The sequence below is a fragment of the Phocoena sinus genome, chromosome 3 (genome assembly GCF_008692025.1).
Source record: "Phocoena sinus isolate mPhoSin1 chromosome 3, mPhoSin1.pri, whole genome shotgun sequence".
Classification (NCBI taxonomy): domain Eukaryota; kingdom Metazoa; phylum Chordata; class Mammalia; order Artiodactyla; family Phocoenidae; genus Phocoena; species Phocoena sinus.
This window is the reverse complement of record NC_045765.1, coordinates 13,906,174-13,932,573: the sequence shown is the minus strand read 5'-3', so window position 1 is coordinate 13,932,573 and position 26,400 is coordinate 13,906,174. Positions and strand designations below refer to the sequence as shown.

General features: G+C 57.9%; 1 protein-coding gene across 1 annotated transcript in view; it reads right to left on the bottom strand.

Annotated features, from left to right (window-relative positions):
* NOTCH3 (notch receptor 3) overlaps positions 1 to 22,607 on the bottom strand; it is a 33,678-nt gene extending 11,071 nt beyond the window's left edge. The window contains exons 1-27 of the mRNA XM_032626111.1: positions 22,438 to 22,607; positions 19,471 to 19,549; positions 16,063 to 16,205; positions 15,644 to 15,982; positions 15,429 to 15,551; positions 15,118 to 15,351; positions 14,096 to 14,251; positions 13,822 to 14,007; positions 13,088 to 13,201; positions 12,733 to 12,846; positions 11,937 to 12,170; positions 11,706 to 11,816; positions 11,026 to 11,218; positions 10,799 to 10,950; positions 10,457 to 10,570; positions 9,851 to 10,006; positions 8,720 to 8,945; positions 8,115 to 8,316; positions 7,753 to 7,906; positions 7,186 to 7,370; positions 6,462 to 6,594; positions 6,119 to 6,376; positions 5,919 to 6,037; positions 4,904 to 5,469; positions 3,149 to 3,481; positions 1,054 to 1,208; positions 733 to 955 (exon numbers count right to left, since the gene is read on the bottom strand). Of these exons, the coding sequence (XP_032482002.1) occupies positions 733 to 955; positions 1,054 to 1,208; positions 3,149 to 3,481; positions 4,904 to 5,469; positions 5,919 to 6,037; positions 6,119 to 6,376; positions 6,462 to 6,594; positions 7,186 to 7,370; positions 7,753 to 7,906; positions 8,115 to 8,316; positions 8,720 to 8,945; positions 9,851 to 10,006; positions 10,457 to 10,570; positions 10,799 to 10,950; positions 11,026 to 11,218; positions 11,706 to 11,816; positions 11,937 to 12,170; positions 12,733 to 12,846; positions 13,088 to 13,201; positions 13,822 to 14,007; positions 14,096 to 14,251; positions 15,118 to 15,351; positions 15,429 to 15,551; positions 15,644 to 15,982; positions 16,063 to 16,205; positions 19,471 to 19,549; positions 22,438 to 22,552 (5,117 nt within the window). The 5' untranslated portion in view covers positions 22,553 to 22,607. The remainder of the gene's footprint in view (positions 1 to 732; positions 956 to 1,053; positions 1,209 to 3,148; positions 3,482 to 4,903; positions 5,470 to 5,918; positions 6,038 to 6,118; positions 6,377 to 6,461; positions 6,595 to 7,185; positions 7,371 to 7,752; positions 7,907 to 8,114; positions 8,317 to 8,719; positions 8,946 to 9,850; positions 10,007 to 10,456; positions 10,571 to 10,798; positions 10,951 to 11,025; positions 11,219 to 11,705; positions 11,817 to 11,936; positions 12,171 to 12,732; positions 12,847 to 13,087; positions 13,202 to 13,821; positions 14,008 to 14,095; positions 14,252 to 15,117; positions 15,352 to 15,428; positions 15,552 to 15,643; positions 15,983 to 16,062; positions 16,206 to 19,470; positions 19,550 to 22,437) is intronic.
* Between the last annotated feature and the right edge of the window lie 3,793 nt (positions 22,608 to 26,400).

The window sequence follows — 26,400 nt, the reverse complement described above, 5'->3', positions numbered from 1 at the left end:
GTCAGCTGTGGGACAGGTGAGGGTCCCAGGCATATAGCAGGGGTTATAGAAGATGACGTCAGGGGTCATGGAGGATAGAGTTACCCTCATAACAGGCGAGAGATGTAGCCAGGATCGAGGAGATTGTGGAGAGGGGCCGGGGGTCACAGGGTGACAGGAGAGGGGTAAATTCAGGGATTAGGTCAGGGTGGGGTTGGAGTCTCGTGGGACAGGCCAGGGAGTCAGAGGTGAAGCCCACAGCCAAGGCCAAGATTTGAGGATCGTGGGGAATGAGCACTGAGTTGGGGTGGAAAGGGGGTCAGAGGTGAGGTCAAAAGTCAGGGTGTGTTAGAGTCAGAGGTGATATTGGGGGTCATAGAGGATAGGGTCACGGGGCCAGCAAGGGATTGGGATGCAGACAGGGATCACGAGATCAGTAGTCATGTGGGAACAAATTTTGAGTATCAGGGTGAAATCTGAGAAGCTGGGGTCAGGGAGGGTTCAGGGTAGAGTCAGAGTAGGATCTGAGTGAGGGAACTGGATCATAGGAAATGGGGCCAAGGGTCACGCATCAGGGGTGATTCCCAGGGATTATCGAGTCAGTGGTCAAGGGGATGAACACTGGGTTTCCAGGCTGGAGTCTGCAGTTAGGGTCAGGTAGGGGTCAGAGGTCAAAGTCAGGTCAAGGTGGGCTCAAGGGCTCACAAAGCCCCACAGTCAGGGACAGGGAATGGGCTGAGTCAGGGTCCTCACTTCATGCCCAGAGCATCTTGGCCCACGGGTTCCCGCCGGCCCTTGTGGCCAGCTGCAGCATCCTTGTGCAGCGCGAAGCCCTCGGGGAACCAGAGGGTGCTGTGCTCACGCTTGCGGCGGGCCACCATGACGCCCAGGACGAGAATGACCAGCAGGAAGACGGCGCTCGCAGCCAGCAGGGGCAGTAGCGGCACGCTTGGTTCTGGCAGCTCCAGCGGTTCCCCTGCGGGCAGGAAGCAGGGGGTCTCAACCAGGGGCCAAGGCCCACCCCACCACGGGAGCCCCGGTTCCACCCTCAGCACCCGCCAGGCTGGCCCTCACCCCGTGCCGCCCGCAGTGGGTACGGGAAGTCAAGGCGCTCCACTGCTGACAACGCTCCCAGATAGTCTGCCGCACTCTGGGCGTCGGGAAAACAGTGGTCATTCTCAGGCGACTGCAGGCACAGACGGTTGTCAATCTCCAGCATCACCACAGAGCTGCGGGGACACAACAGAGGGACAGGCAGGCTCAGCAGGCACTCCTACAAGCCCTGCACCATGCCCCACTCCCCTGCACCAGGCTCGAGCATCTCTACTCACCATGTCACCACTGCCCCCTATCTAGCATCCAACTCCACCACAACCCCAAAACCAGTCTTTTTTTAAATACACTTACTATATATTTGGTGATATTAAGGATATTTATTTTTTTAACTGTGATCGTGGTATTATCGTGTTTTAAAGAAAGAGCTTATTTTTTACAGAAACATACTGACATGTCTACGTACGAAATGACATGCTATCTAGAAATTATTTCAACATAACATGGGAACTAGAACAAACTGAAGGGACTATGTATGAAATAATAATGGCCATATGTGTTCATTGTCAATGCTAGGTCCTAGGTACCTCGACGTTCATTACCCTGCTCTGTTTTTGTATATGTTTAAAATTCTTTATCAATTCCCCAAACGAGTCTTGCTGTGGCCACCAGTGTCCTCTGAGCCATGAATCCAATGGTCATTGTTTTCATGTCGACTTCTCCTTTATCAGGCTGGTGCATCCATCACCTGCCTGCTATGAGCATTGGCTTCTAACAGTTGACAGCTGCCTCTCTGGCCTCAGCAAAGTGGGGATCCCTTCACTTGGGAGGTGACACCCCTTAGGGAAGCCTTCAGCCAGGGATTGGCTCATGTGGGGTGTACAAAAGCTGGCCCTCCTGTCTCAAGGTGGGACCAACTTTGAGGTGCTATTCACCCTCCAGAGCCCTACAAGGGATCAGGCTGAGGCTGGACTCTGGCTGAGGCCGGACCCTGGCTGAGGCTGGACCCTGGCTGAGGCTACCTCCTGCCTCAGTTCCTCCCCTGCCCGATCCTACTTCCCTCATTCCCTGTCTACTGAGAGCACCCTTCCAATACATCACATGTATCTGAATCTCCATCTCAGGCTCTGCTTCCAGGAACCCAACCCTCCAAACATTTTCATTCTTTGGGATACCCAGTGCCCTGGGCCCTGGCTCTCCTCCTTCTCTTTTCTGAGCTAATTTCCTTCAACCAATCCTCAGGACTCAGTGTCCCCAGATGATCCTTCTGTCCCCACATCTCTCCCCACTTCTTTGTGTCTCCCCCATGGATGCAATGATTGCCAAACCCTTTTTTCTTTCTTCTCTCAATCTTCTGACCCCAACTGCCTCCTGAGCGTCTCTCCAAGACCCCCAGATCACTCTGGAAGCCCCAAAGTAACCCCTGGCTTTCACCCTGTGTCTTCATCTTGATGAGACCACTTCCAGCAACTCAGTCACCCCAGCCAGGGACTGGCACATCCATCAACTATCCTCTCCATCTCCCCCATCCCAGCCATACCCAGTCAGAGGCCCTGACCCTCATCTCTAGCCTCCAGCCCTCCTCCCTGTGGCACATCCCACTCTGCTCAGAAGCCACATCTCCCTTCTGGCCCCTCTGCCAGGCCCCCAGCAGGAGAGTTCTATATTTTCCATTTCTAAAGCAAACAAAAAACTACACATGCCCTTAAACACTCTGCTATACTCCTGCCTCTCCAGAAGGAAGTAGTGCTAGACCAGGGGCTATTCTGTTCCCCCAAAGGACCCTTGCCCATGTCTGGAGGCATTTTGGGTTGTCACATCTTAAGGGAGGGGAGGTGCGTTGCTTGCATCTAGTGGACAGAGGCCAGGGATGCTGCTAAACATCCTACAGTGCACAAGACAGGACAGCCCCTCACAGCAAAGAATGATCCGGCCCCAAATGTCAATGGTGCCAAGACTGAGATGCATGTATTGTATGACGCTGTATGTATTGCCAAGAAGGCTCTCCCAGATGTTAAGGGAAATAAATGCACAAGACCTGAGGAATGGTGCCCCTTCCCACGCCGGGCCTAGCGTCTGCGTGGGCACCATGGCTCCCCCGGGGGGAGTCACTCACCCGATCACCTCAGGGGCCAGCTCCCGCCGATTCCGGGATTCAGAGCCAGGACCAGGCCGGTGGTAAGGGAAGACCATAGCCTGGCCGTTCTCATCCAGACGGAAGCGCAGAGAGGTGCGCAGGATGCCACTGAGCCGCTGCAGGAAGTCGGCACTGGAGCGCAGCAGCTCCTCCGGCGGCAGCAGCACAGTGAGCACCAGGACACCTCGGGCCAGCAGAGCTGGCACCTCACCCGCACAGTCCAGTCCATCCCAACCGCACTCCTCTGTGTTGCAGCCCTGGTCGCAGCGGCCGTCGGCAAAGTGGTCCGCGCAGTACTTCTCATACACCGGGCTGGGGACAGAGAGGGGCGAGGTCAAGGGAGCCTCCAGCTCCACTGCACGCAAACACCACAGAGCACCCAGACCCTGGAGACAGCGCAAGCGCAGAGAACTGGAATGTATCCACGTGCTTGTGGAATGTAACAGGCTTTCTGCAAACACAGCCATTGCTTTGTAACTATTAACAAGTCAATAACTACTGAGAGCCACCTGTTATGTGCTGGGCGCTACTGTAGGCTCTAAGGATATGGCCCCAACATAAATCCCTATCCACGTGGAGCTGGCATTACAGTGGGCGGAGACGGATGTTAAAGGAGATGAATGAGCAGAATATACAGCATTTCGATCACACACCAATAAAGGCTAAATTTAGGCTAAATTTAAACACACACACACACACACACACACACACATCTATATGGAATTAAATGCTAAGGAAAAAAATAAGGCTGGGGGTGGGTGGCCAGGGAGGAGCTCACTGAGGTCATTGCTTGAGCAAAAACTTGAAGGAGGTGAGGAAGGAGCCATGTGGCTTCCTGAAGGAGAGCATTCCAGGCAGAGGGAACAGCCAGTGCAAAGGCCCTGAGGTGGGGCCAAGCCTGGGGAATCTGAAGAATGGAAGAAAGGCCAGGGTGGCTGGAGCAGAATGAGCAAGGGGGAGAGTGAGGGTGGGAATGAGGACAGGAAGACAAAAGTAAGGGAAGGGTTCCAGGCAGAGGAACACACAGAGGGTCACACAGAGCACAGCACAGGGATGGACAGATGGAATGCATAGGACAAACAGACAGGGCTCATGAACAGACATAGAGAATGGCAGAAGAGGGGCAGGAATAGACATGCAGGAGCATGGACAGATGGATGGGCATATAGAGGGGCAAAAAGGGTGTGTGAATGGACAGAAGGACAGAGAGAAGAGGCACATGGATGAACAGGTGGCACACAAAGATGGACAGATGGGGCATACAGATGGACAGACTGGCATAGAGACAGACAGATGGACAGATGAGGTCCAAGGATGGACAAGCAGGTGTGCAGACAGACGGTTGGGTGTATAGAGGGACAAAAGGAATTCGTGGATGGACAGAAAGACAAACAAACAGGGCATAGGGAGGGACAGACGGAGCGCAGAAGCAGACAAAAAAACAGACAAAAGGAGCACATGGATGAACAGACAGGTGGGCACACTGATAGACAGGCAGGGAACAAGGATGGACAGACAGGGCACAGGAATGGGAAGACAGACAGACAAGTGACACATGGATGCGCAGACGGTACACCAAGAAACAGATGGGTCAAGTGAAGGGACAACCCAACAGACAGATTAAGGATTGACTGACAGACCAAGTTAAACGGATGGGCCGATAGAGAGGCAGGGCCCATGGATGGTCAGATGTGACACATGGACAGACAAGACACAGAGTGAGGACCGGCTCACTTGCAGGTGCGCTCCCGGCCGCCTGCGCGGCAGTCGAAGTTGTCATAGAGGCAGGCGGGCGAGCTGCAGGCGGGGTCGCAGCGGCTGTTGTTGAAGAGGAGCCAGCACTGCAACGCCGCACACTGCCGCCAGGGGTCGCTCACGCTCAGCGAGCAGTCGCCGCCATCCCAGCCGCAGCCTGGGCTGTTGCACTCTCGGTCACAGCGCTTGTCGCCGCTTTTGGCCTCGCAGGCGGCTCTCGGGCAAGACGGCTCCTCGGGGGCCTCGGGCACCGCTGCAGGTATCTCACAGCGCGGCCCAGCCCAGCCTGACGCGCACGCGCAGCGGAAGAAGGGCGCCAGCGTCTCCGGGCGGCAGGAGCCCCCGTGGAGGCAGGGGGAGGTCACGCAGCTGGCATTGGCGGCTCCCAGTGGCGACCCCCGGGAACCCCGGCAGGCGGGACCCGACAGCCCCGGGGGACAGGCGCAGCGCGGTCCACGGACCGTCTGCTGGCACGGGACGCCCACCGGGCACTGCAACTCCCAGCAGGAACGTGCCACCCGCTCGCAGCGCGGGCCAGAGAACGGCTGTGGGTTGGGTGGGGGGAAAGGAGAGAAAAAAAAAGTGCGGGGGCAGGGGATGGAGGGCGAGAAGGAGAGGAGACAGAGAGGAAGGAGGGAAAGAGAAATGGAAGGGTGGAGAAGAGGATTGAGGGTTGAAGGGGGAGAGAGAGGGGAATATGGGGGATCAGGACTTGGGAAAGGTTGGACCTCCAGTCTCCCCAGGTCTGGCTCAACCTCTCCCTCTTGCACTGGAGCCCCACCTTGCAGATTAAGCCCAGCCTTCCCCAAGAGGCCACAACTCCAAATTCCAGAGGGACACACACACACAAACACACAACCTCCAGGAAATTTCAACATTTCCCAGAAACCCCTTCCATCTTACACCTCTTCCCCCCCTAAAGCCACACCCTCCCATGAGGGCATGATCCCACTCCTCTCCCAGAGACGTTGATGTGAGTGTCCACCCCACCTACCGGGACACAGTGGCAAGAGAAAGTCAGAGCTCCCCCAGCACCGGGGCTGGGATGGCACTGGCCTCCATGCTGGCATGGCTGCGACTCACAGGGAGACAAGACAGTCTGACAGTGGGGACCTGGGCAAGCAGAAGCACGTGGATCAGCCACAATGGGGAACACAGGCAGGATCGCAGGCCAGCCCCCTCTCCCATGCTTACCTGTGAAGCCGGCATGACAAAGGCAGTGGAAGCCCCCACCTGGGTCCTGCAAGCAGTCCCGGGTATGTGCCGCATGGCAGGCACCTGGACGACACTCATTGATGTCCGCCTCACAGCGCAGGCCGGTGTATCCCGGGGGGCAGGTGCAGCGGAAGCCACCCACCAGGTCCACACAGGTACCATTGTGCAGGCACCGGGGGCCCGGATCCAGGGGTGGGCCTGGGCCACAGTCATCCTCATTAATCTCGCAGAGCACGCCTAGGGGAAGGGGGGATGGGGAGCAGTCAGGAGCGGTCAGAAACCCAGCCTCCCGTCCTGTCCCCCAACCCTGACACTGGCCTACCCAGCGTTCCTGGAGGACACGAGCAGAGATAGCGGGCCACAAGGTCAATGCAGACGCCCCCATGCTGGCAGGGCTGGGAGGCACACTCGTCCATGTCATCCTCACAGTTGTCACTAGTGTAGCCAGCTGGACACTGCGGTGGGGGTGAGGCAGGGACCCACTCAGCCCAGAGAGACACAAGATACTCGCCATGAAGATAGACTCCCAGTGTAAAAGGACACATACAGTCATCCAACACACAGAGACATGCCCAGTGTGCAGAAACACACACACACCCAGTACATGGAAACACACCCAGTACATGGAAACACACCCAGACATGGAAGGACACACAGGCACAAGGGCTACAGATACACTCAGTGCAAAGGGACACACACAATACAAATGCACAAGACAGACCCACATGAGAAACACCCAGATACCCAGATACACACAAGACATACACAACCAGAGATACACATTCAGACACTGGCACATGCATTCATACCCAAAGAGACACCATGCACAGAGACACACACAGATATGTCCAAGAAACAACCAAAGACAGAAGTACACCCAGACAGAGACACCCTAAGATCTACCCAGAATGACACCCACAAAGATATACCCAGAGTCACAAAAGCAAAAACGCAGACATGCCTAGAGAGAGACAGCACACCAGGCTACAGACACACAGAAATGTGTAGCCAGACCCACCCTGTCCCCTCCACTGGGCGCTCCTTACCTCGCACACATAACCTCCCATGTAGCCTCGGCAGGTGCCCCCATGCTGGCAGGGCTGGGCCAAGCAGGGGTCCACCTCCCGCTCACAGTGACTGCCTGTGTGGCCCTCTGGGCACACGCAGTAGTGGGAGCTGTCCTTGTCCACGCACTGCCCACCAGCCTGACACAGCTGCTCCAGAGGCACCCCTGGACAGAGGAGAGCAACGTCAGGCAGGCTCCCTCCTCCCGGCCCACATCACACACAGCACCACCCGACACCCCCAACTAGCTTCAGTCACCGAGGTCTCACCCACACTCTGTCAGGTTGTCACACATCCCCTGACACTGACATGCACACACCTTTGAAGCTCACGCCAGCTAGGTCACACACAGCGTTGTGTGTGACATCCTGGTTGCCTCATGGTGATACACATACACACCATCCTTGTCCTGGCCAGCTGTCACAGAGTCACATATCCCCACCATGTCTACATGCTTTGTTGCACTCTGCTTCGGCTCACACTAGCAGGAAGTATGTGCATACACACCCTCCCAAGCCCCCCAAACCCAGTCACGCGCACCCCCTCACCGATTTGGGCTGCAGCCTCTCTGCAGGGTAGACTCTGGATGTCACAGAGGCGGCCGCTCCATCCCGAAGGGCAAAGGCAGTAGAAAGAGGCCCCGGTCCGGGCACAGTGGCCCCCATTCTGACAAGGTGTGCGGCTGCACCAGTCTACCAGGGTCTGGAAAGGAAGGCCACGGTGTCTGCTCTTGGGGACCCTTGAAAATGGACCCAGCTGCTCCTCCAGAGTCCTGGGCAGGCTCCAGAATACCTCTCCAGATTCCTCCCCCAGGATCCAGGCGGGCTTCCCAATCACAGTACCCAGCAGGCCCCTCCCTCAGACCCTCCTTCTAGACTCCCCGCCCCAAGACTCCAGTGACCCCGCCCACCTGGCACTGCGCGCCGGTGAAGCCTTCAGGGCAGGTACAGCGGAAGCCGGGGTGGGCGGCAGCGCAGATGCCCCCGTGCAAGCAGGGTCGCGAGAGGCAAGGGTCGGCCTCGTGTTGGCAGTGTGTGCCAGTGTAGCCCAGGCGGCACAGGCAGCTGAACGAGTTCACACCATCCACGCAGGTCCCACCATTGAAGCAGGAGCTGGAGGGAAAGGAGTGGCGCGTCAGGCCCCGCCCCCTCGAAGGCCCCACCCTCCCCCATGGGCCCCTTCTAGCTGTGAGTGGGCAAAACCCCTACCCCAAGGAGAAGCTGCAGTCCCAGCAGAGGCCCCTCCCCATCCTGTCCCTTAGCCCCGATATACCAGGTACTTCTGGGCTATGTGGAAGCCACGTGGAGACCCCACCCTGGTCTGGCCTGGCTCCCTCAGGGACCAGGGTACCTAAGGTGACCTCCCAACAGATGGCCTGCCCCTTCCTGGACACTAACCCATCAGGCAGAGTCCTGAGGTGGGTGCCAAGCCGAGGGCTCCCCTTGTCCCCACTCCTCAGGTCCCACGTCCCATCCGATGCCAGGGCCCCTGACTCCCAGGACAGGCCCCACCCACCTGGGGCTGCAGTCAGGTAGGTCCTGCTCACAGAGGAAGCCTCCATAACCCGGCGGGCAGGTGCAGGTGAAGGAGGCCACGTGGTCTGTGCAGGTGCCTGGGCCGCAGGGGCTGCTCAGACACTCATCCACATCTCGGGCGCAGCGGGGGCCAGCAAAGCCAGGTAGGCAGGAGCAGGAAAAGGAGCCCACTCCATCCTGACATGAGCCACCATTCAGGCAGGGGTCTATGGTCAGAAAGGAGGAGGTCGGGTCACACAGCTCGCCCCCTGTCAGTCCAGCCTGACCTGGCCATGTCTTGTGTAGAGGGGAATTAGGAGAAAACCAGGCTTAATTGGGAGGGGCACATTTGGCCAGGGGGATCAAACTCTGTCCCCTCTGTGGTCTCACCCCCTCCCTTATCTGGAAACCTCGCCTATATGGAAGGGGGGAGGGGTTGGAGAAGCCAAAAAAAGGTCCCTTTGAGCTGCCAAGTACTAGTTGTGTCTGCTTAAGTCCTGGGTTCAGCATAGGAGGTCTCCACCAGACCTGGGCTAGCCAGTAAAGTGGCCACTGACCACATGTGGCTCTTGAGCCCTTGACATGTGGCTGGTCCAATTTGAGATGTACTGTCAGCATCAAACAGACACCAGAGTTCAGATTGTGAAGACTCAGTATGAAAAAGAAAAGAATGTAAAATATCTCTAGAATTTTAAATTGATTATACTGAAATGATAATATTTTTATGTTATTAGGTTAAATAAACCCGTTTTTGTTTGTTTTGTTTACTTTTTAATGTGGCTATTAGAAAAAATTTAATCCATATGTGGCTTGCATTATTTGTCCATTGAACAGTGCTCCTGGAGACTCACTAGGGGCCTGTTATCTCATACTTCACACACAGTCCTAACTTGCGTGCTGCCAGAGGCAATCTATATAGGCTTCAGAGTCCTCTCCCAGCTCATCCCGCTACTTGCTGCATGACCTCGGGCAAGTCACTTAACCTCTTTGGGGCCTCAGTTTTCATGAGCAAAATGGGGAAAGTAAGATAACTGTGGAGATGAAATGAAAACACAGTGCTAGGCACATGCAGGGGCTTGATGAACCTGTTCCCTAGGTCAGCACCCCCCACCAAGAGCTCCCCTGAACTCACTGGGGTCACAGTCATCGATGTCCTGATCACAGGAAGAGCCACTATAGCCCTCGTGGCAGGTACAGCTGAAACTCCCTGCCAGGTTGGCGCAGGTACCATGGGGACCACAGGGTGAGGGGCCAGCACATTCATCCACGTCCTGCTGACATCGTGAGCCTGGGGGTGGGGAGTAAAATAACACAGCGGGTTAGAAGGCGCAGGGTAGGGTCTGAGGGTACCTGGCTCTCAGGAAGAACCTGAAGCCTGAGCTGGACAAAGGCAAGAACAGTTTGCCTCTGGGCATTTTGCACACACTGTTCCAGAACTGCCTTCTCCTTGTTTCACAGGGTGGTGAATGCATTCTGTGACTGAGGTCTGCTCCTCCAGGCTGTCCCCAAAACTCTCAGCCTGATTCCTAGCTTCCCCAACCCCGTAGCCCTTCCTCTTCTTCTGAACTGACCACATCGGCTGCAAGTGTCTGTGTCTAGCTCTGTTTCTTCCCAGAAGGAAGCTCCCCTAAAAGGCAGGACCAGGAGTGACTCCCTCTCTGGGGCCCCAGCATCACCCAGTATGGGGCAGGTTGCAAAGGAGATGAGGGAGAGGAAGAGGAAGAAGCAGCTGATGTACCTTGCCAACCAGGGGGGCAGGAGCAGACAGCCGGCTGGCCAGGGGCAGACTCACAGTAGCCCCCATGTTCACAGGGATTTGGGGTGCAGGGGGACAGCAGCTCACACTGACGGCCTGTAGTGGTCAGGCAGAGTGAGACACTCTTGAGAGATTCCATTTTCCCATCTCCCCACAAGGTCCCCACCTTGATACCCACTTCCCAAGCTCCTGGGTAGGGATGGGAGAGGAAAAAAAGTGGGGGGCGGGTATTAATGCAGAGAAGGAAGGAAGAATGGAACAGAAGGGAAATGAGAAGGAAAAAGGGAGGAGGCAGCCCTGGGGAGGGAAAGTGGGGACACGCACCCTGGACACCAGGGGGACAGGTACAGCGGAAGCCCGTTCCATCACTGGTGCAGGTGCCGCCTGCCCAGCAGGGATGGGATTCACAGGCATCTCGAGCGAGGCTCTGACTGCACTGAGGGCCACTCCAGCCAAGCTCACACACGCAGCGGAACCTGAAGGGGGAGGCAGTCAGGGCTGGCAGGAGGGCAGGGAAGCAGTGGGGATCAGGGGTTGGGGAGAGGCCTCACCCTCCAGGCGCGTCGTGGCAGACGCCATGACTGCAGGGTTCTTGGGCGCAGGGATGGCTTGGGGGAAGACAGAGCGGGGGCAGGGAGCCAGGTGGGCAGAGGCATTGGAAGCCATTTTCACCATCCACGCAGGAGCCCCCCTCACCGCATGGGCTGGACGCACACTCGTTGATCTCCACGTTGCAGAGAGGCCCTGGGGAGCAGGCAGACAACCTCATCCCAGAACGAGGATAGCCGAGCCTACCGGGGAGGGACAACCTTGCCCCATTTAGCAGAGCCACACCCTTGAACAAGGACAATCTCATTTGCTTCACAACACATCATCTCTTGTGCAAATTAGGATACCCACCTCCTCAACCCAGAGATACCTTGCTCCAAATCATCCTTGCCTTGTCCCCAAACTTATATGAAATCACTTTCATTTCCACCAAGGGTTACCCTGGCCCCACTCAGAAACACCTCAATCCCTGAGTCTGAACACCTTCCTGTATGTTCCAGGATAATCTTGAGCTAATATGGGGACAACACGCCAATGAGAGAAAGCACTGTCTCAGGGCAAAGCGTGGACAACCTCGTTGGACCAGAGTGTGCAAAGAGAGGGGCCAAACCTGGCCAAGAAAGATGGGTGATTTCACCCTCACCCTATAAAGACCTCCATTCCGCGGCAGCCACTTGCCCACCTGTGAAGCCAGGCTGGCAGACACAGTCATAGCGGTTGATGCTGTCCCGGCAGATTCCAAAGGTGCAGGGGTTGCTAGCACAATCATCAATGTTCACCTCACAGTTCACACCTGGGGAAGGGGAACATGACAGGGACTGCCACCACTGTACCCTACCAGGAGCACCATTCCCGAACCCTCTGTGTCCTACCAGATGTACTGTTTCTGCCCCAGCCCAGCCCCCGGCCCCACCTGTGGTGCCGGGAGGGCAGCGGCAGAGGTATTTGTCCACCAGGTCTAGGCATTTGCCACCATGGCGGCAGGGTTGGCTTCGGCACTCGTCCACCTGGCTTTCACAGCGCGTGCCGGTGTAGCCCGGGGCACAGGCGCACGAGAAACTGGCGATGCCATCCACACAGCGCCCATGGTGGCATGGGTCTGGCGAGCAGTCATCCACGTTGTGCTCACACACCGTGCCCTCGAAGCCTGCGGGGACAGAGGGTCAGGCTCCGCCCACTGGCCAAGGTCCTGCCCACAGCCGTGGCTTCTGCCCAATTCTGGCTCAGCTCTACCTCAGGCCCGGCCCATCGAGCCAACAGGAGGCGGGCTCAGTTCAGGCCCTGCCCCTGAATGTAGCTCCATTCCATCCAGCTACAAGCTCCAAGACTCGTCCCTGGCCAGGACCCTACCGCAGTTAAATCCCACCCCTAGCGTGACCCTGCTTCCAATCCTTACACTATCAGCCCTGATTTGCCTCGCCCTCCCCTGGAAATGGGGACACATGGGAGGTGCCTGGGGATGTAGGGGGTCGGACCCCACCCCTCCAGTTAAGTGCACACCTATCCTGCTAGACCCTTTGGCCTCACCCCCAGCCTTACCTCTGCTTGTGTCCATCATTGGCTCCGCCTCCTGGCTCTTTCATTGGCCCTGCTGAGGTCCTGCCTTGCTGCAGCCCTGCCCCCAACTTTTCCCCAAGGTGATTATTGGCCCTTTCCCCCACTAGCCCCGCCTCCAGACTCTTGCCAACTTGTCACTGGCCCTCCCTCACCCTCTGCGCAGCGGCACTCATAGCCATCCGGCTGGTCCACGCACTTGGCTCCATTCCGGCAGGGTGTGCTGGCGCATTCATCCACGTCCAGCTGACACATAGCCCCGCTGAAGCCTGGAGTGGGGGGTGTGGGAGGAACAGAGGGCCAGACAGGGTCAGGGAAGTCACCTCTCACCAGAGCTGCCTTGTTTGGGTGGGGAGTCCATTTACTTAGTTTTAAATTAATTTCAATGTTTTTCATAAGGTGGTTTCTGTTACGATAGGTAACCACTAACGGTCTTATAAGCTCCCATCCTGGAGCCTTTGCCCCTTCAGAGACTCGTCTTTTTCAGGCTCCCTGGCCCAGAGTCCTCACCCGAGGGGCAGGTGCAGCTGAAGCCATTGACTCTGTCCTTGCAGACTCCGCCGTTGACACACGGGCTGCTCTGACACTCGTCCATGTCCACCTCACAATAAGTGCCTGTGAAGCCTGGGGGTAGAGGGAAGGGGATTAGGGCAATGGGGGTTAGCTTCTGGTCTGAAGGGAGAGCAACGGGGGACGTACCCCCTTCCCACTTACACACAGTTCCCCTAAGCCTTGGCCTTGCCGCCTCCCAACCCTACATTCAGTTTTTAGACTCAGGCTGGACCTTCATTCAGCTGTGGCCCTAACTGGTTCAAGGCTTATGAGACTCCGTATGGGCCTTGCCTTCAGACCAGCCCTTGCCCTCTCCAGTCCCCAGACTCTGTCTTGTCCCTAGGTCCCAGCCTCAGGGCCCACCACAGCCTTGTGCCCAGCCTCAATCCCATCCCCGGCATCAGTGCATTTCTGTCTGCAGGCTCCACCTTGATCACTCCAGACCGTGGTCCTGCCCTCATGTCATTGCCACCCCATAGTGTCCAGACTCCACTCCCAGCCCATCTGAGGTTCAACGGCTCCACTTGACCATGCCTGCAACCTTGCACAAGATTCTGCTCTGGCTCCGCCTCCACCTCATCCCAGGCTTCAGCCTCACAGTCCCAGCTCCCTCCCCTCCCCCACCCAGCCTGAGGCTTTTCTCACCCCGCCTCCCCACCTCAGGCCCCGCCCCAGCCACGCCCACCACACACCTGCCATGCAGATGCAGGTAAACTGGCCTATACGGTCGAGGCACGTGGCCTGGTTGCGGCAGGGGCCGGAGAGGCACTCATTGACATCGGTCTCGCAACGCGGACCAGTGTAGCCACGGCCGCACTGGCACAGGAATGAGCCCTGTGTGTTCACGCACCGGCCCAGGTGCTCACAAGGGTTGGCACCTGCAGGAGGAGTCACAGAGGGTGTAGGTGTGGCCAGCTGACCACCGCCTCTCCCCTCCTTCCCTACTCTCAGACAGCGCCCCCTCACCGATGGAACACTCATCCACGTCCTGGTCACAAGCCCCGCCTGTGAAGCCAGGTGGACAGGTGCAGATGGCCCTGCCGTTCACCGGGTTCGTGTCGCAGATAGCATCCTCGTGACAGGGGTTGCTGACGCAGGCGTCATCCAGATGACACAGAAGTCCTGGGAAGGAGTAGGTAGAGGTCAAGGGCAGATATCCCCCCAGCTCTGCCCACAGCTCCCACACCCCCAAATATGGTTTTGTGTTTTGTTTTTACTAACCAGCATTGTATTTAGTAGCTATTTCTCCCCAATCATTTATTGTGAAAAGTTCAAACATACAAAAAAGTTTATTCATATACCCACCACATAGATTCAACTATTATAAGCTTTATCTATCTTTTGTTCTGAACCATTTGAAGTTGGAAACATCCACATATTGTTTTTTTGTTTGTTTGTTTGTTTGTTTGCGGTACGCGGGCCTCTCACTGTTGTGGCCTCTCCCGTTGCGGAGCACAGGCTCCAGACGCGCAGGCTCAGCGGCCATGGCTCACGGGCCCAGCAGCTCCGCGGCACGTGGGATCTTCCCAGACCGGGGCACGAACCCGTGTCCCCTGCATCGGCAGGCGGACTCTCAACCACTGTGCCACCAGGGAAGCCCCACATATTGTTTTTAAATCTACTGATTCTTTTTCTGATTATAAAAGGGTCCTACCATCAAGTCTTTGCTTCTGCAGTACCCCTCCGTCTGACATACCCTTCCCTCCATTTCCAAGTCCCCCTCCCAAACACCTCCTCTGACCTTTGCCACTTCCCTTTGGACTTTTTCCCCCTCTCTTTCTCAGTCACAGTTTAGCTCTAAATTCCCATGGTTTTTGCCCTGGACTGTTTGCCAGCCTCCTCCCAGGCCTCTCCCAGGCTTATCCTTCACCCCAAATCTAGCTAGCTTCCAGCATAATCATTCTAATACTCAAGTCAGACCCCCTCCTTGCCTCTACTCAAGAACCATCAATGGCTCCCTGCTGCCTACAGGGAAAACAGCCACTCACCAGTTTTGCCCATGGGGCAGGCACAGTAGAAGGAGGCCACACGGTCATGGCAGGTGGCCCCATGGAAGCACACGGCCGTGGCACAGTCATCAATATTCTGACTGCAGCTCTCGCCTGTCCAGCCATTGACACACACACAGCTGTGGCCACCCAGCGTGTTGAAGCAAGTGCCCCCATTGTGGCAAGCGTTGGGCTGGAGCTGACACTCGTCCACGTCCTCCGTACAGAATTGGCCTGTAGCACACAGATGCACCAGTCTAGTCACCTGGTGTATGCTGACCCAAGGTCTTCCCTCTAGTCCCACTGCTCACCTGTCCACTCAGGAGGGCACTGGCAGTTGTAGGTGTTGACACCGTCCACACACGTCCCCCCATTTAGACATCGGTGCCCTGGACAGTCGTCCACATTCACTTCACAGTTCTGGCCCTCGAACCCTAGCATGGGAGGAGGAAGCAAGGATGGTCATTGCCAGGCTGGCCTGCTGTCCCCCCACCTCTGCTGCCTCCCTTAGGTACAGCTCCCTCACCAGGAAGGCAGGCACAGTCGTAGGTGAGGTCGCCACTCTGTCTACAGGTGCCCCCGTTACGGCACGGCGAGGGGGCACAGGCCACCAAGGGGCTCTCACACAGTGGCCCTGTGTAGCCAGCTGGGCACTGGCAGCGGAAGGAGCCAGGTGTGTTGAGACAGGTGCCACCATGGCGGCAGGGTCCGCCCATCCGGCACTCATCCACGTCGCTTCGGCAGCTGCGGCCCTGGTAGCCGGGTGGGCAGGAGCAGACGTAGCGGCCATCGGACCCCACCGAGCAGCGGGCACCATGGGCACAGGGGCTGCTGAGGCAGGGGTCTGGCAGGGAGCAGTCTGGGCCTGGACGGAACCAGAAAGGGTGAGCCTGGGGCTGACCACACCCTTGCCTGCCCCGGGCTCCCTTCCAGACTCTCCCTTACCTCGGAAGCCACGGGGGCAGCGGCAGGAGAACCGGGCGGTGCCTGCCACCACCGAGCTCTGGCAGACACCATGGCCAGCACAGGGGCCGGAATGGCAGGGGTCTTCCAGCTGACACCGTTCACCCACCCAGCCTGGTGGGCACCTGTGGGCAGAAATGGCCCGGTGGGGAAAGTGAGGGCAGGACGGCCCCAAACACAGAGATATGCACAAGAAAGACAAGAAACACACAAGCAAACAAACACACATACTCATTCATCCATGCAACAAATATTCCCTGAGCACCTACTAAGTTCTTAGCAAGAGGAATACAGCAGCAAACACAATTAAAGTGGTCCCTACCTTCCTGATGTTCACAGCCAGGTCCGGCAAAGAGAAGATATACAAATAATGAATTAATAAACAACATGCCGGGGTGGGGCGGTGGTGAGGGCCATGAGGGCCATGAGGGCCATGAAAGATGTAGCGGGTTGAGTGGTGGCCCCAGAAAAGTTAGGTCCATGTCCCAGTACCTGTGACTGTGACCTTATTTGGAAAAAGAGATGTAATTAGTGATGTAATTAAATGATGGACGTCAAGATGAGATCACCCTGGATGATCCAGGTGGGCCCAAAATTGAGTGACAACTGTCCTTACTTACAAGTGAAAGGCAAAGGGAGATTTGAGAGAAAGAGAAGGCCACGTGAAGAGACTGGAGGAACACCTGGAGGTACTAGAAGCTAGAAGAGGGAAGGAAGGACTCTCCGCTAAAGCCGTTGGAGAGGCTGTGATTGCCAATACCTTGATTTCAGACTTCTGGCCTCCAGAACTGCGAGAATAAATTTCTGTCGGTTTCAACCAGTTTGTGGTAACTTGTTACAGTAGCCACAGGAAACTAAGACACAGGATAAGGAGGACAGTGATGGGGGTGGGGAAAAGGCAAATACATTTTCACAGTGAGGGAGGGGGTCATGGGGCTGTGTGGGGAAGAGTAGAGGAAACGGGAAATGCAAAGTCTCAGATTCCCAGGCACACACAGACAGACCCCAAAATATACACAGATACACAGAAGGACACAACAACACGATGTGTTGCCCTGGCAAATACTCAGGTACCAACCCATAGCCTCATTCACGAATATGGACTCTCACATGGATAGGCAAGAGAACCCCCACCAATCCTCAACTCCTTTCCTGGGGGCAGATAACAACCCTTCCTTCCGTTGCGAGGAGGAGGTGGCCACCAACGCTGGCGCCCTCTTCTTGGAGGAAGGTCCTTCAGCCTGCAGCCCCCTCCAAACCCACCAAGGCAACCTTGAATGTGCGGGTAAATATGGGGGTTGGTCTTAAGACCAGAAACTTCCAGACGGTGGGGTCAGAGGGAGGGGCTTGGAGAGACAAGAGGGTCCAGGCCCGTCCCCCGACGCTACCCACCCCTCGCGCCGGTTCCTCCTCTGGCTTGTGCAGGTCGCTCGGGGCTAAACTTAAGTAGCTGACTCAGTCTTTAGCGTCACCCACAAGATCCTCTCACCCCCACTGAAACAAGTCGGGGCACGGCCGGGTGCAGGTGGTGTAAGAAGGGGAGAACCCAGCTCCCAAGCGCCCTCTCCCAAGGCCCTCAGGCCAAGGACGGCAGCCAAGAGTGCTCGCCGGGAGAGGAAGTGCTGCTCTGGGCGCCGAGAACTGCGCACCGCCCCCCGCCCACGTCAGGCAGGGCGTGGCCGCGCGGCCCCCTCCCGGCGCCCCGGGCGGGTTCCCACGCTCTGCGCCCCGCGCCCCTGCCGACCGGTTTGGCTGGATCCAGCTTCGCCCGCGCCCCGCCCAACCGCCTGTGCTTTGCGGGAGACGGGCGGGGGCTGGGGTGTGTGTGTGGCGGGGGGAGCACAGACTTGGCGGGGTGGACTAGCTGGGGAGGCGAGCACTAAGAGATAGAGACAAGGATTTGAGAGCCTACTTTGAAGGGGAGAGTTGGGGGATCCATGGAGGGGTGACAGATTGGGGCGACCCCGAAAGGACACGAGAATTTGGAACCTTGAAGGAAACTGGGGGTGGGGGGCGTGGGGAGTGCTTCCCACGGCCCAGGTCTGGGGACTGAGCTCTCTCCACTCCGGGCGATCCGGGCTCCGGGCCGCCGTGCGGGCCGGTGATTCACCTGTCGGGGGGCGGGGCAGCCGCGGGCGCATTCACCTGTCGGCAGCATTCCAGGCGCGGAGCTCCAAACGCAGGCGCCCGGCCACGCGGCTCCGCCTCCCAGATGAGTAGCTCTGGGTAAGGTCCCACTTTACCCCCGACTCCCACCGTCCCAACCCGAGGAACCCGCTCAACCAGGCTAAGACCCCCACCAAGGTGAGCCACAGTGGTGCTCCAAAGTGCGTGTGTAACTTCAAAGGGGCTCTAATGTCAACCCAGACCACCCAGCTTGGACCTGGCACACATGTTGCTGAATAAATGGATACATTAATGAATCGATCCACGGCTAGTGGGTGAGCTGCTTTTACTAATGATAATATTATAGAAAGGAACCAAGCGTTTCCCCATAACCTTGAGAGGTTCCACCTTATGGCACCTATTTCCTGTGTCCCTACCATTATTAATAATGATAATCCCATTTATTAAGCATTTACTGAATGCCCAACACCATGCTGATTTCACCATAGGAAGGGTCTCAGTCTTTACAGTCAGCCCCATAAAGGAGGGAACTATTATTGCCCCATTTTCCAGATGCAAAAACTAAGGCACAGATAGCTCAAAGCACTTGCTTTGAGCCCAGAATTCAAACTGAGTTCTGTCTGCCTCTGCTCAGCAATATCCCAGGCCCTGCCCTGCTCCCGCAATCCTCTGTCTTTCCTTGCATTATCCAACATTGCATTTTGGGGGCCCCTTCTGGTCACAAGCCAGGGAGAAGCACCCTGTGTCACAGATCAATGAGGTTCAGGGAGGGGAAGTGACTCACTCAAGGTCACACAGCAAGAAAGTGGCAGATCAGGGCTCTTGTGTCCCCACCACTAAATCTTGAGATGTGGGAATGTGCAGATGCTGTGCCCACTACTACCAAGCCACTGTCACTAGTGCCTGAAAATTTGTTGATTGAGTAACTACCTGTCCATCAGGGGATTTACACAAGACCTCAGGCAGCAGAGAATTCTGTGAAGTTGGCGTTGGTGGGCCCATTTTCAAGACTGGGACACTGGGGCTTAAAGAGTTTTAAGTCTTAGGCCATCAGCAACATGATACGGGATTTGAACCCAGGCCAGGCAGACTCCAGAGCCTCTGCTCCTAACTCTGCTGCATTCAGTGGGGAAACAAGGGGTTGCCCAAGCCACACACATGTAGGAAGTGGTAGAAGCCTCTGTGATGAACACAGAGGCAGGGGGAGAAGACAGACCGCCTCCCCGGACAGGGCCCACTCATGGCTCAGAGCCAGGCACTCACAGGCAGGCAGCCTCCCGAGAGGGCAGCTGGGTGCAGCGACCTCCATTCGCACACGGGCTTCCATCCAGGCAAGGGGGCGCTGGGTAGGGGTGAAGGAAGGTGGGGGTGTCAGGAAGGCACCCAGGAACCCCAGCCCAGAGTGAGACTCCCTCCTTTCCTCCCCCAGGCAACAGCTGCGCCAGGCTGGGGGCGTCTCTGCGAGTGCTGGGAGCCCCCCATCCACAGTTCCCACGGCCCCCCACCCTGGCCCCAGCTGTTAGGGCTGCAGCTGTCCCTGCCAGCTCGAGCCCTGGGAACCACAAGGCAGGGGTGGGCAGGAGAAGGGGCCGACTTATGCCAGATGTGGGCACTCAGAAGCTGCCAGAATGCGGGGTGGGGGTGGGGGGATGCTAAGGCAGGAAGTGAGGGTGCTGCTGAGTGTTGAAGGGAGGTCTGGGACTGTGTGCCCAGATCCTGGGGTTGTGGAGGGGGCAGTGGCGGGGAGTCCTAGGGGCATATGGGTCTTCCTTCCACTGATGTTGGGCATCTACTCCAGCTGGGCAGGCCTGTGTGCTAGGTCTGGGGAGAGATGCCAAGGCATGTACTCCATGTGCCTCCAGCATTGGGTGTTGCAGGGATAGGGTTTGTATTGAAGGGAGGGGCAGCCGGCACAAGATGTGGGCTGCCCTGTCCAGCGTCGCCATCCCTGAGGGCTGTGTCCCTCTGGGGTGTGGCACAGTCGAACTGTCCTGTCAGATGGGTCAGGGGTGTGGCGGGGTGTGAGCTAGTGGAGAATTGTGTGTGCCAGCAGGTGTGGGGCTGCTGTGTGCATGTGTGCCTGTGTGTGCATGTATGAGAGAGAGAGAGAGAGAAAGGGAGAGGAAGAGGAAATTAGAAAAACAGAGACAGACATAAAAGACGAAACTAGAAGCAGGCAGAGAGAAGGAGATAGAGATAGACAGAGACAGATTAAAAAGGGAGATAGAGATGGACAGAGACAGATAAAAAGGGAGAGATAGGGGCTTCCCTGGTGGCGCAGTGGTTGAGAGTCCACCTGCCGATGCAGCGGACGCGGGTTCGTGCCCCGGACCGGGAGGATCCCACATGCCACGGAGCGGCTGGGCCCGTGAGCCATGGCCGCTGAGCCTGCGCGTCTGGAGCCTGTGCTCCGCAACGGGAGAGGCCACAACAGTGAGAGGCCCGCGTAGCGCCAAAAAAAAAAAAAAAAAAAAAAAAAAAAAAGGGAGACATAGAACAAATTAAGCTGGACATGGGAATGCACCAAACAGGGCTTCTGTCCCCTTCCTCAAGGGACAAGCAGACAGGACACTATTACCCAGACAGGAGCCCGTGGGTGTTTGCAAACTCACACTGGGGGCCACATGACACAAGCCGTGGGCCCTGCTGAGCTGTGGGCCCTGTGAGCCACATGTGTGTTTGCGTGACCTGCATGGATGTAGAGGTTTATAGACTGAAACTTTTTGTGTGTCCATGTATGTGAACTATGTATCTGGGTATATAGCTGTGTGTCTGTGTGTGACCTCTGTGTGCCTGGGTGTGTCTTTGTATGGGTTGGATGGGCCCGTCTGTCTGCATGTGTGAGCTGGGTGTAGGCATGTCCTTCCATCTACGTGCATCTGAGTGTGTGCAGGCAGTGTGTGTGAGGTCTTGGGCTGGTGGTGCAGGGTATGTGTGAACATGTGTCACTGTATGTGCATGCGAGTGTGAACACGTGAGCTGTGAATGTCTGTGCCTTGTGTGAGCTGGGTGTATTCCTCTGCAGGTGTACTCTGTGCATGTGTGCGCACGCGCACGTCCGCATCTCTGCATGTGCGACCCAAGACTGTGTGTCCTGTGAATGTGTGACAGGCCATGTGGGTGTGCGCCGGCCTCGCGGGGGCGGCTGCTCCTGCCTGGTCCTGCCCCATCGACCCCGGGGCTGAGCTGGGGAGGCCCATTTCCTCCCGCAGCCCCCACCCCTCCCAGTGCTGAGCCCCACGTCAGGGTCCAGAGACCCAGGGCCAGGGCCACTCGGCCCGCATCCCTTCCCTGCCGGCCAGGCCTCCCTTTACGGGGTGCACCTCTGCAGCCCCGGCCCGGGCCCCGCCGCTGTCCCGCTTTGTCTGGCAAAGAAAGCGCGAGGCTGGCCGGGGGGAGGGGGTGTCTAGACGGCGCGGCCATTGTCCCGGGCGGGGGAGGGGAGAGTGGGGAGGGGGAGGGGCGGGGTCCCTCGGCAGGCTGGGTAGGGGCTCGGGCTGCGGGGAGGGGGCGCCGGAGCCGGAGAGGAGCACGTGGGCTCGCGCCCCCTGCCCTCCCCTCCCTTCCCAAGGCGGGGACGGGGTCCCGGGGCCGTCCGGTCCTGGCAGCCAGGGGCGGGAGCGGGGCCGCGGGCGGGGGAAGGGGCGCGGGCGCAGCTCTGGCTCCAGCTCCAGCTCTGGGTCCGGGTCCGGGTCTTGCCGCGCTCCGGCCTGGGAAGTTTTCTCCGAGTTTAGAGCTCCGAGAACTTCGCGCCACCTCCCCGCCCCCCGCCCGGCCAGCCCTGCTCGGAGTAGGGTGGGGGGCTTTTGTGTGAGGGGTCCCCGACGTAGGGGTACTTGGGTTCCAATCGTGACCTTCCCAGGACTCCAGACGGGCGTAGGTTGTGAGAGAGCCCCAGATTCTTGGTTACCCACGCCCCCGCGCCAATCTTGATCCCCGCACCTCGAGCTCCCAGTCCTGGGCTCCTGTGTCCCTTCATTCCCAGCTCAGCTCTCCCCTGGGCGCCAGTTCCTCGGGCTTCTGGGGTCCTGCCTCGCCCCCACTCCCAATTCTGGGTCCCTGACCCCCGGGACTGCCACACAGTCCCCGGGCTCCTGCGCTCCCTGTCTCCGCTCTCTGGTCCTTGGTTCCCAGGCCCGCCAGCCCCAGACTCGGGGAGGCCTGGCACTCCGTTCTTACCCTTCCCCCACCCACTCACCCCATCCCGCCCGCCAGGTCCCGGCCCCTCACCTGCAGCCCCCGGCCCCGCTAGCAGTAGCAATAAGGGCAGCGTCCGCACGGACGGCAGGGGTGGCGGCGGCGACATCAGGCGACGGCGGCGGCGGCCCCGGGGCCCCGGCCCCATGGCGGCCGGCCGCGACCCTTCCTCCTCCCTCCTCCCTCCTCCCTCCTTCCCTGGGCTCCTGGCGCGTCCGGGGCCAGCCTCCGCGCCGCCAACTTCGCTGAAGTGAGACTGCCGGACAGCCCCGCCCCCAGCCCTGGGCGGCTCGCTCCGCCCCGGGGCCAGCCCTGAGCTCCCCCGCCCCCAGCCTGGCCTCCCGGGGTCCCTGCCCACCCTCCACCCACACAGCCTGGGACCCGAAGACCCTCTTGGAAATTCAGGCCAGCTATGCGGTGAGACGCGGGCCCAACCAGCGTGACAGACACACCCAGCCTCCTGAACATCACCCCTGCTCCGCAACAGCCATCCAGAGCGGGAGACACACACAGAGCCAAGACACAAACACAGATACTCCCCCACCCCCGACACCCCGAAACTGAAGCCAGGCACGTCCTGCAAGGCTCATGAACACACAGCCAGGATGCACAAATGCAGAGGCATGCACAGAGCTTCCTGGGGACTTAAAATCTGAAACACTCACAAACTCTAAACTCAGGCCCAGCCAGACCTTGAGCCTTGGGCGATTTTTGCAGCCTCATGTGTGCTACCAAACACCCACAACCCTTCTTACTCTCAGCCCTCCCTGAAAGCAACCCCTTCCTCCTCACTACCCTGTGTGAACCCCAAAAGTCCAACCCACCCCCCAGCCCCACCCCATACCCTACACAACTTTGCCAATCAGCCAGTCTTGCTCAATTTGATCAAACTGTCTTCTCCAAAATCAGTCATACTGCAAAGCCACCCTGCAGTGGGCTCTGTCCCTGTGGCAAGAATGGGGGCCCCAGAAAGGCCCCATGCCCAGCCCTAGAGAAGCTCTCAGTCTAGGGAAGAAAAAACCAGACACAGACACCCCCAGCACTGTGGGCTTAGGGCTGGGCCAGAGGGAGGGACGAATCTGGGGAGGGCATGCAGAGGGGTCGGTGAGGGCTCTGCTGGGGGAGGGGGGGTTACTTATTCATTCATTCATTTATTCAACAAATAAATATAAAGCTCCAGCTCTATGTCCGGCTTTGTTCCAGAGGCTGGGGATACAGTTTCCTCCCCCAGGGAGGGCGTCACTGAGAAGGGTTCAGAGGGGCTCAGCCCAGAACTGGAAGAAAGACATCCCAGCAGAGACAGGTCTGCACCCAGAGGAGGGGGCAGAGTCAAGTCGGGAGGGAGGGGAGAGTGGGCAGCTCAGGGGTCGGGCTGGCCCTGAGGAGGAGGAGAAAGAGGCCAGGCTGACCTGTAAGTATTTGGCTCGGTGATGAGGCTGCAGGGAGGAATGGGTTGGGGGTGAGGTGCTGAAACCGAGGAGCCTGAGCGTCGCCCACGAGGCAGCTAAACACTGGGCCTAAGCATGGGGCACCAAGGTGGGAGACAGTCACAACTGACCGGGCCCAGTATGGGAGATGACCCCCAGCCCTGCTGAGGCTGGCAGATAGCCCAGCCACAGGGGACAGGAACTGAGGATGTCCTGTCACTCTCAACTTATGAGTGCAACCTCCATCTGGGAGGAGAGCTATCCACCCATCTTATGGGTCAGCCCCCATGGGGGTGGGTATCTGCCCATCTTATGGCGACTTGCTGAAGGCTTTCTAGAGGAAGAGCTAAGATTTGAACCCAAGTCTGAGTGACTCCAGGCCACGTGGAGTGAGAGGGATGGGAATGGGGGTGGGGACTGGGCAGAGAAAAGGACAAGAGTTGCACAATAAGAAGGGCTTACTCACTGTGAGCGTGCTGAGTCAACAGGCCCATGGGGCAGGTGCCGCCTAAGTCCTTCCCATGCCCGTCACCCCAGGAGGAAATCCAAGCCCCCCAGCCCTGCTTTCAGAGCCTTCGGCCCCTCTCCAGCCCCTCCTGTCCCCTTCGTCATCACACTGAGGCAAACTCCATCTTCACCCAGCAGGCTCTGCACTCTCATGGCCTTTGCTCAGGTTGTTCCTTCTGCCTGGGACACCCAGCTAGTTAGAAGGACCCTTTTGCATTGCTTCCTCCCCAAGCAGGAACTCACAGCAGATGTGTTCTCTTTAAAAATGCATTTCGTAGGAGTTCCCCCGGTGTCCTAGTGGTGAGGATTCCAGGCTTGCTTTCTTTCTTTTTAAAAAATATTTATTTACTTGGCTGCGCCGGGTCTTAGTTGCGGCACGCAGGATCTTCGTTGCCGCGTGCTAGATCTTTGCTGTGGCATGCAGACTCTTAGTTGCGGCATGTGGGATCTAGTTCCCAGACCAGGGATCGAACCTGGGCCCCCTGCAGTGGGAGCCTGGAGTCTTAGCCACTGGACCACCAGGGAAGTCCCAGATTCCAGGCTTTCACTGCCGTGGCCCGGGTTCAATCCCTGGTCAGGGAACTGAGATCCTACATGCCACGCAGCGTGGCCAAAAATAAATAAATAAAAATGCATTTCCTTCTAGTTACGGGGAATGCTCTACTACTTCCTGCACATGCCACTGTTTTCTCCATGCTGGTCCCTCTTTCTAGCATGCCTATCCGTCCTCCATTCCTGTACCTGATGAACTCCTATTCTTCAAGATTCCAGTTCCAGGAAGCCCTCTCTGCTCCCCACCACCAGCTCTCCTAGTGCCCTCTTGCCCTACCGCTCGGCCGTGTCCACAGGGGGCTGGGGGTGTCTGTATCCTGCTCTTTCTTTGCTCCTCTATACTGGGGGCTCCCGAGGCGCCAGGCATCACCCAGCATGAGGTGGGCACTGAGGGGGCAACATGGGAGAGTTTGGTGACTCCAGAAGTGGCTGAAGGACTTGGGATGCTTAGCCCAGAAGAGCCACCATTGGGGGCCCAGACCACTCTCTTCAGTACCATTCTAGGGATCTGGGGGTCCAGAGACTAGGGGTCCAGGGGGCAAAGATAGGGTCTTCAGCAGTGGGGGCTAGCTCCTCCCCTGACCCATCTGAGAAAGGACTTTCTGCTGGAAGAGATGCTCTAATAGGTGCTGATCTCCCTGTCACAAGGAGCAACCAAGAACCTGGACACACATTTTGCTAGGCAGGAAGTCCAAAGTCTGCTACCCTGTTGATCCAATGGCCCCTGGTCTGTGGCAGACAGAGACAGAGAGGGAGCAGTAATGGTGAGTACAGCATCGGGGGAGTGGGGACAAAAGGAAGATACCCTACTGGTGTCAGTCCCTTTCTGAAGCCTCCAAACTCTGAGGGCACCCACTCAGCAAGGCAGAAGGTGAGCATCCCCTCTCCAGGTTTCTGCTGCCCTCCAGCCACAGTGGCCGGAATAGCCCAAGGTGTTTGGATCCTTGAGGGACAGGACAGTCAGAGCAATTATTCCCACGGCTTTGCAGCAGACAGCTGCCCAGTTCCCAACTTGGTGGGGGTAGGGGTGGGCTTGAGCTGTCTCCCCTGCCCCTGCCGGCTGCCTTGGCCAGGGACTGCATTTCTCCTCAATGAGCTCAGTCCCCAGGGATGCGGGTCCTGGGGCCAAGCCAAGACACAGCTGCTGGGCCCAGGCCCACTGACCGGGAACCTGAGAACGTGCCCTCGGCTTATCCTCTTGGGACCACAGTCCTGTCCTCTACACATGGAAGCTGGGGCCAGGCTGTCACACCCAGGCAGTGGGCCATGGGAGCCCAACAAGAACCAGCAGGAGAGAGAGCTGGTGGGTATGGGGCCTGGGCAACAGTGGGAAGGCTGGATCCCAGGGCTTGTGGGCTGCAGACCCAGCCAGCTATCCTGGCCACTGCCTCCCTGGGGCTCTCTCATGCTCAAGTGGCTCAAGGCCACTGCCTCCCTGGCTCCCCGCTGCCCAGAGTGACACCCTCCTCACCTTGCCAGTTCCCCTTCCCTGTCTCCCAGGCTTCCCGGT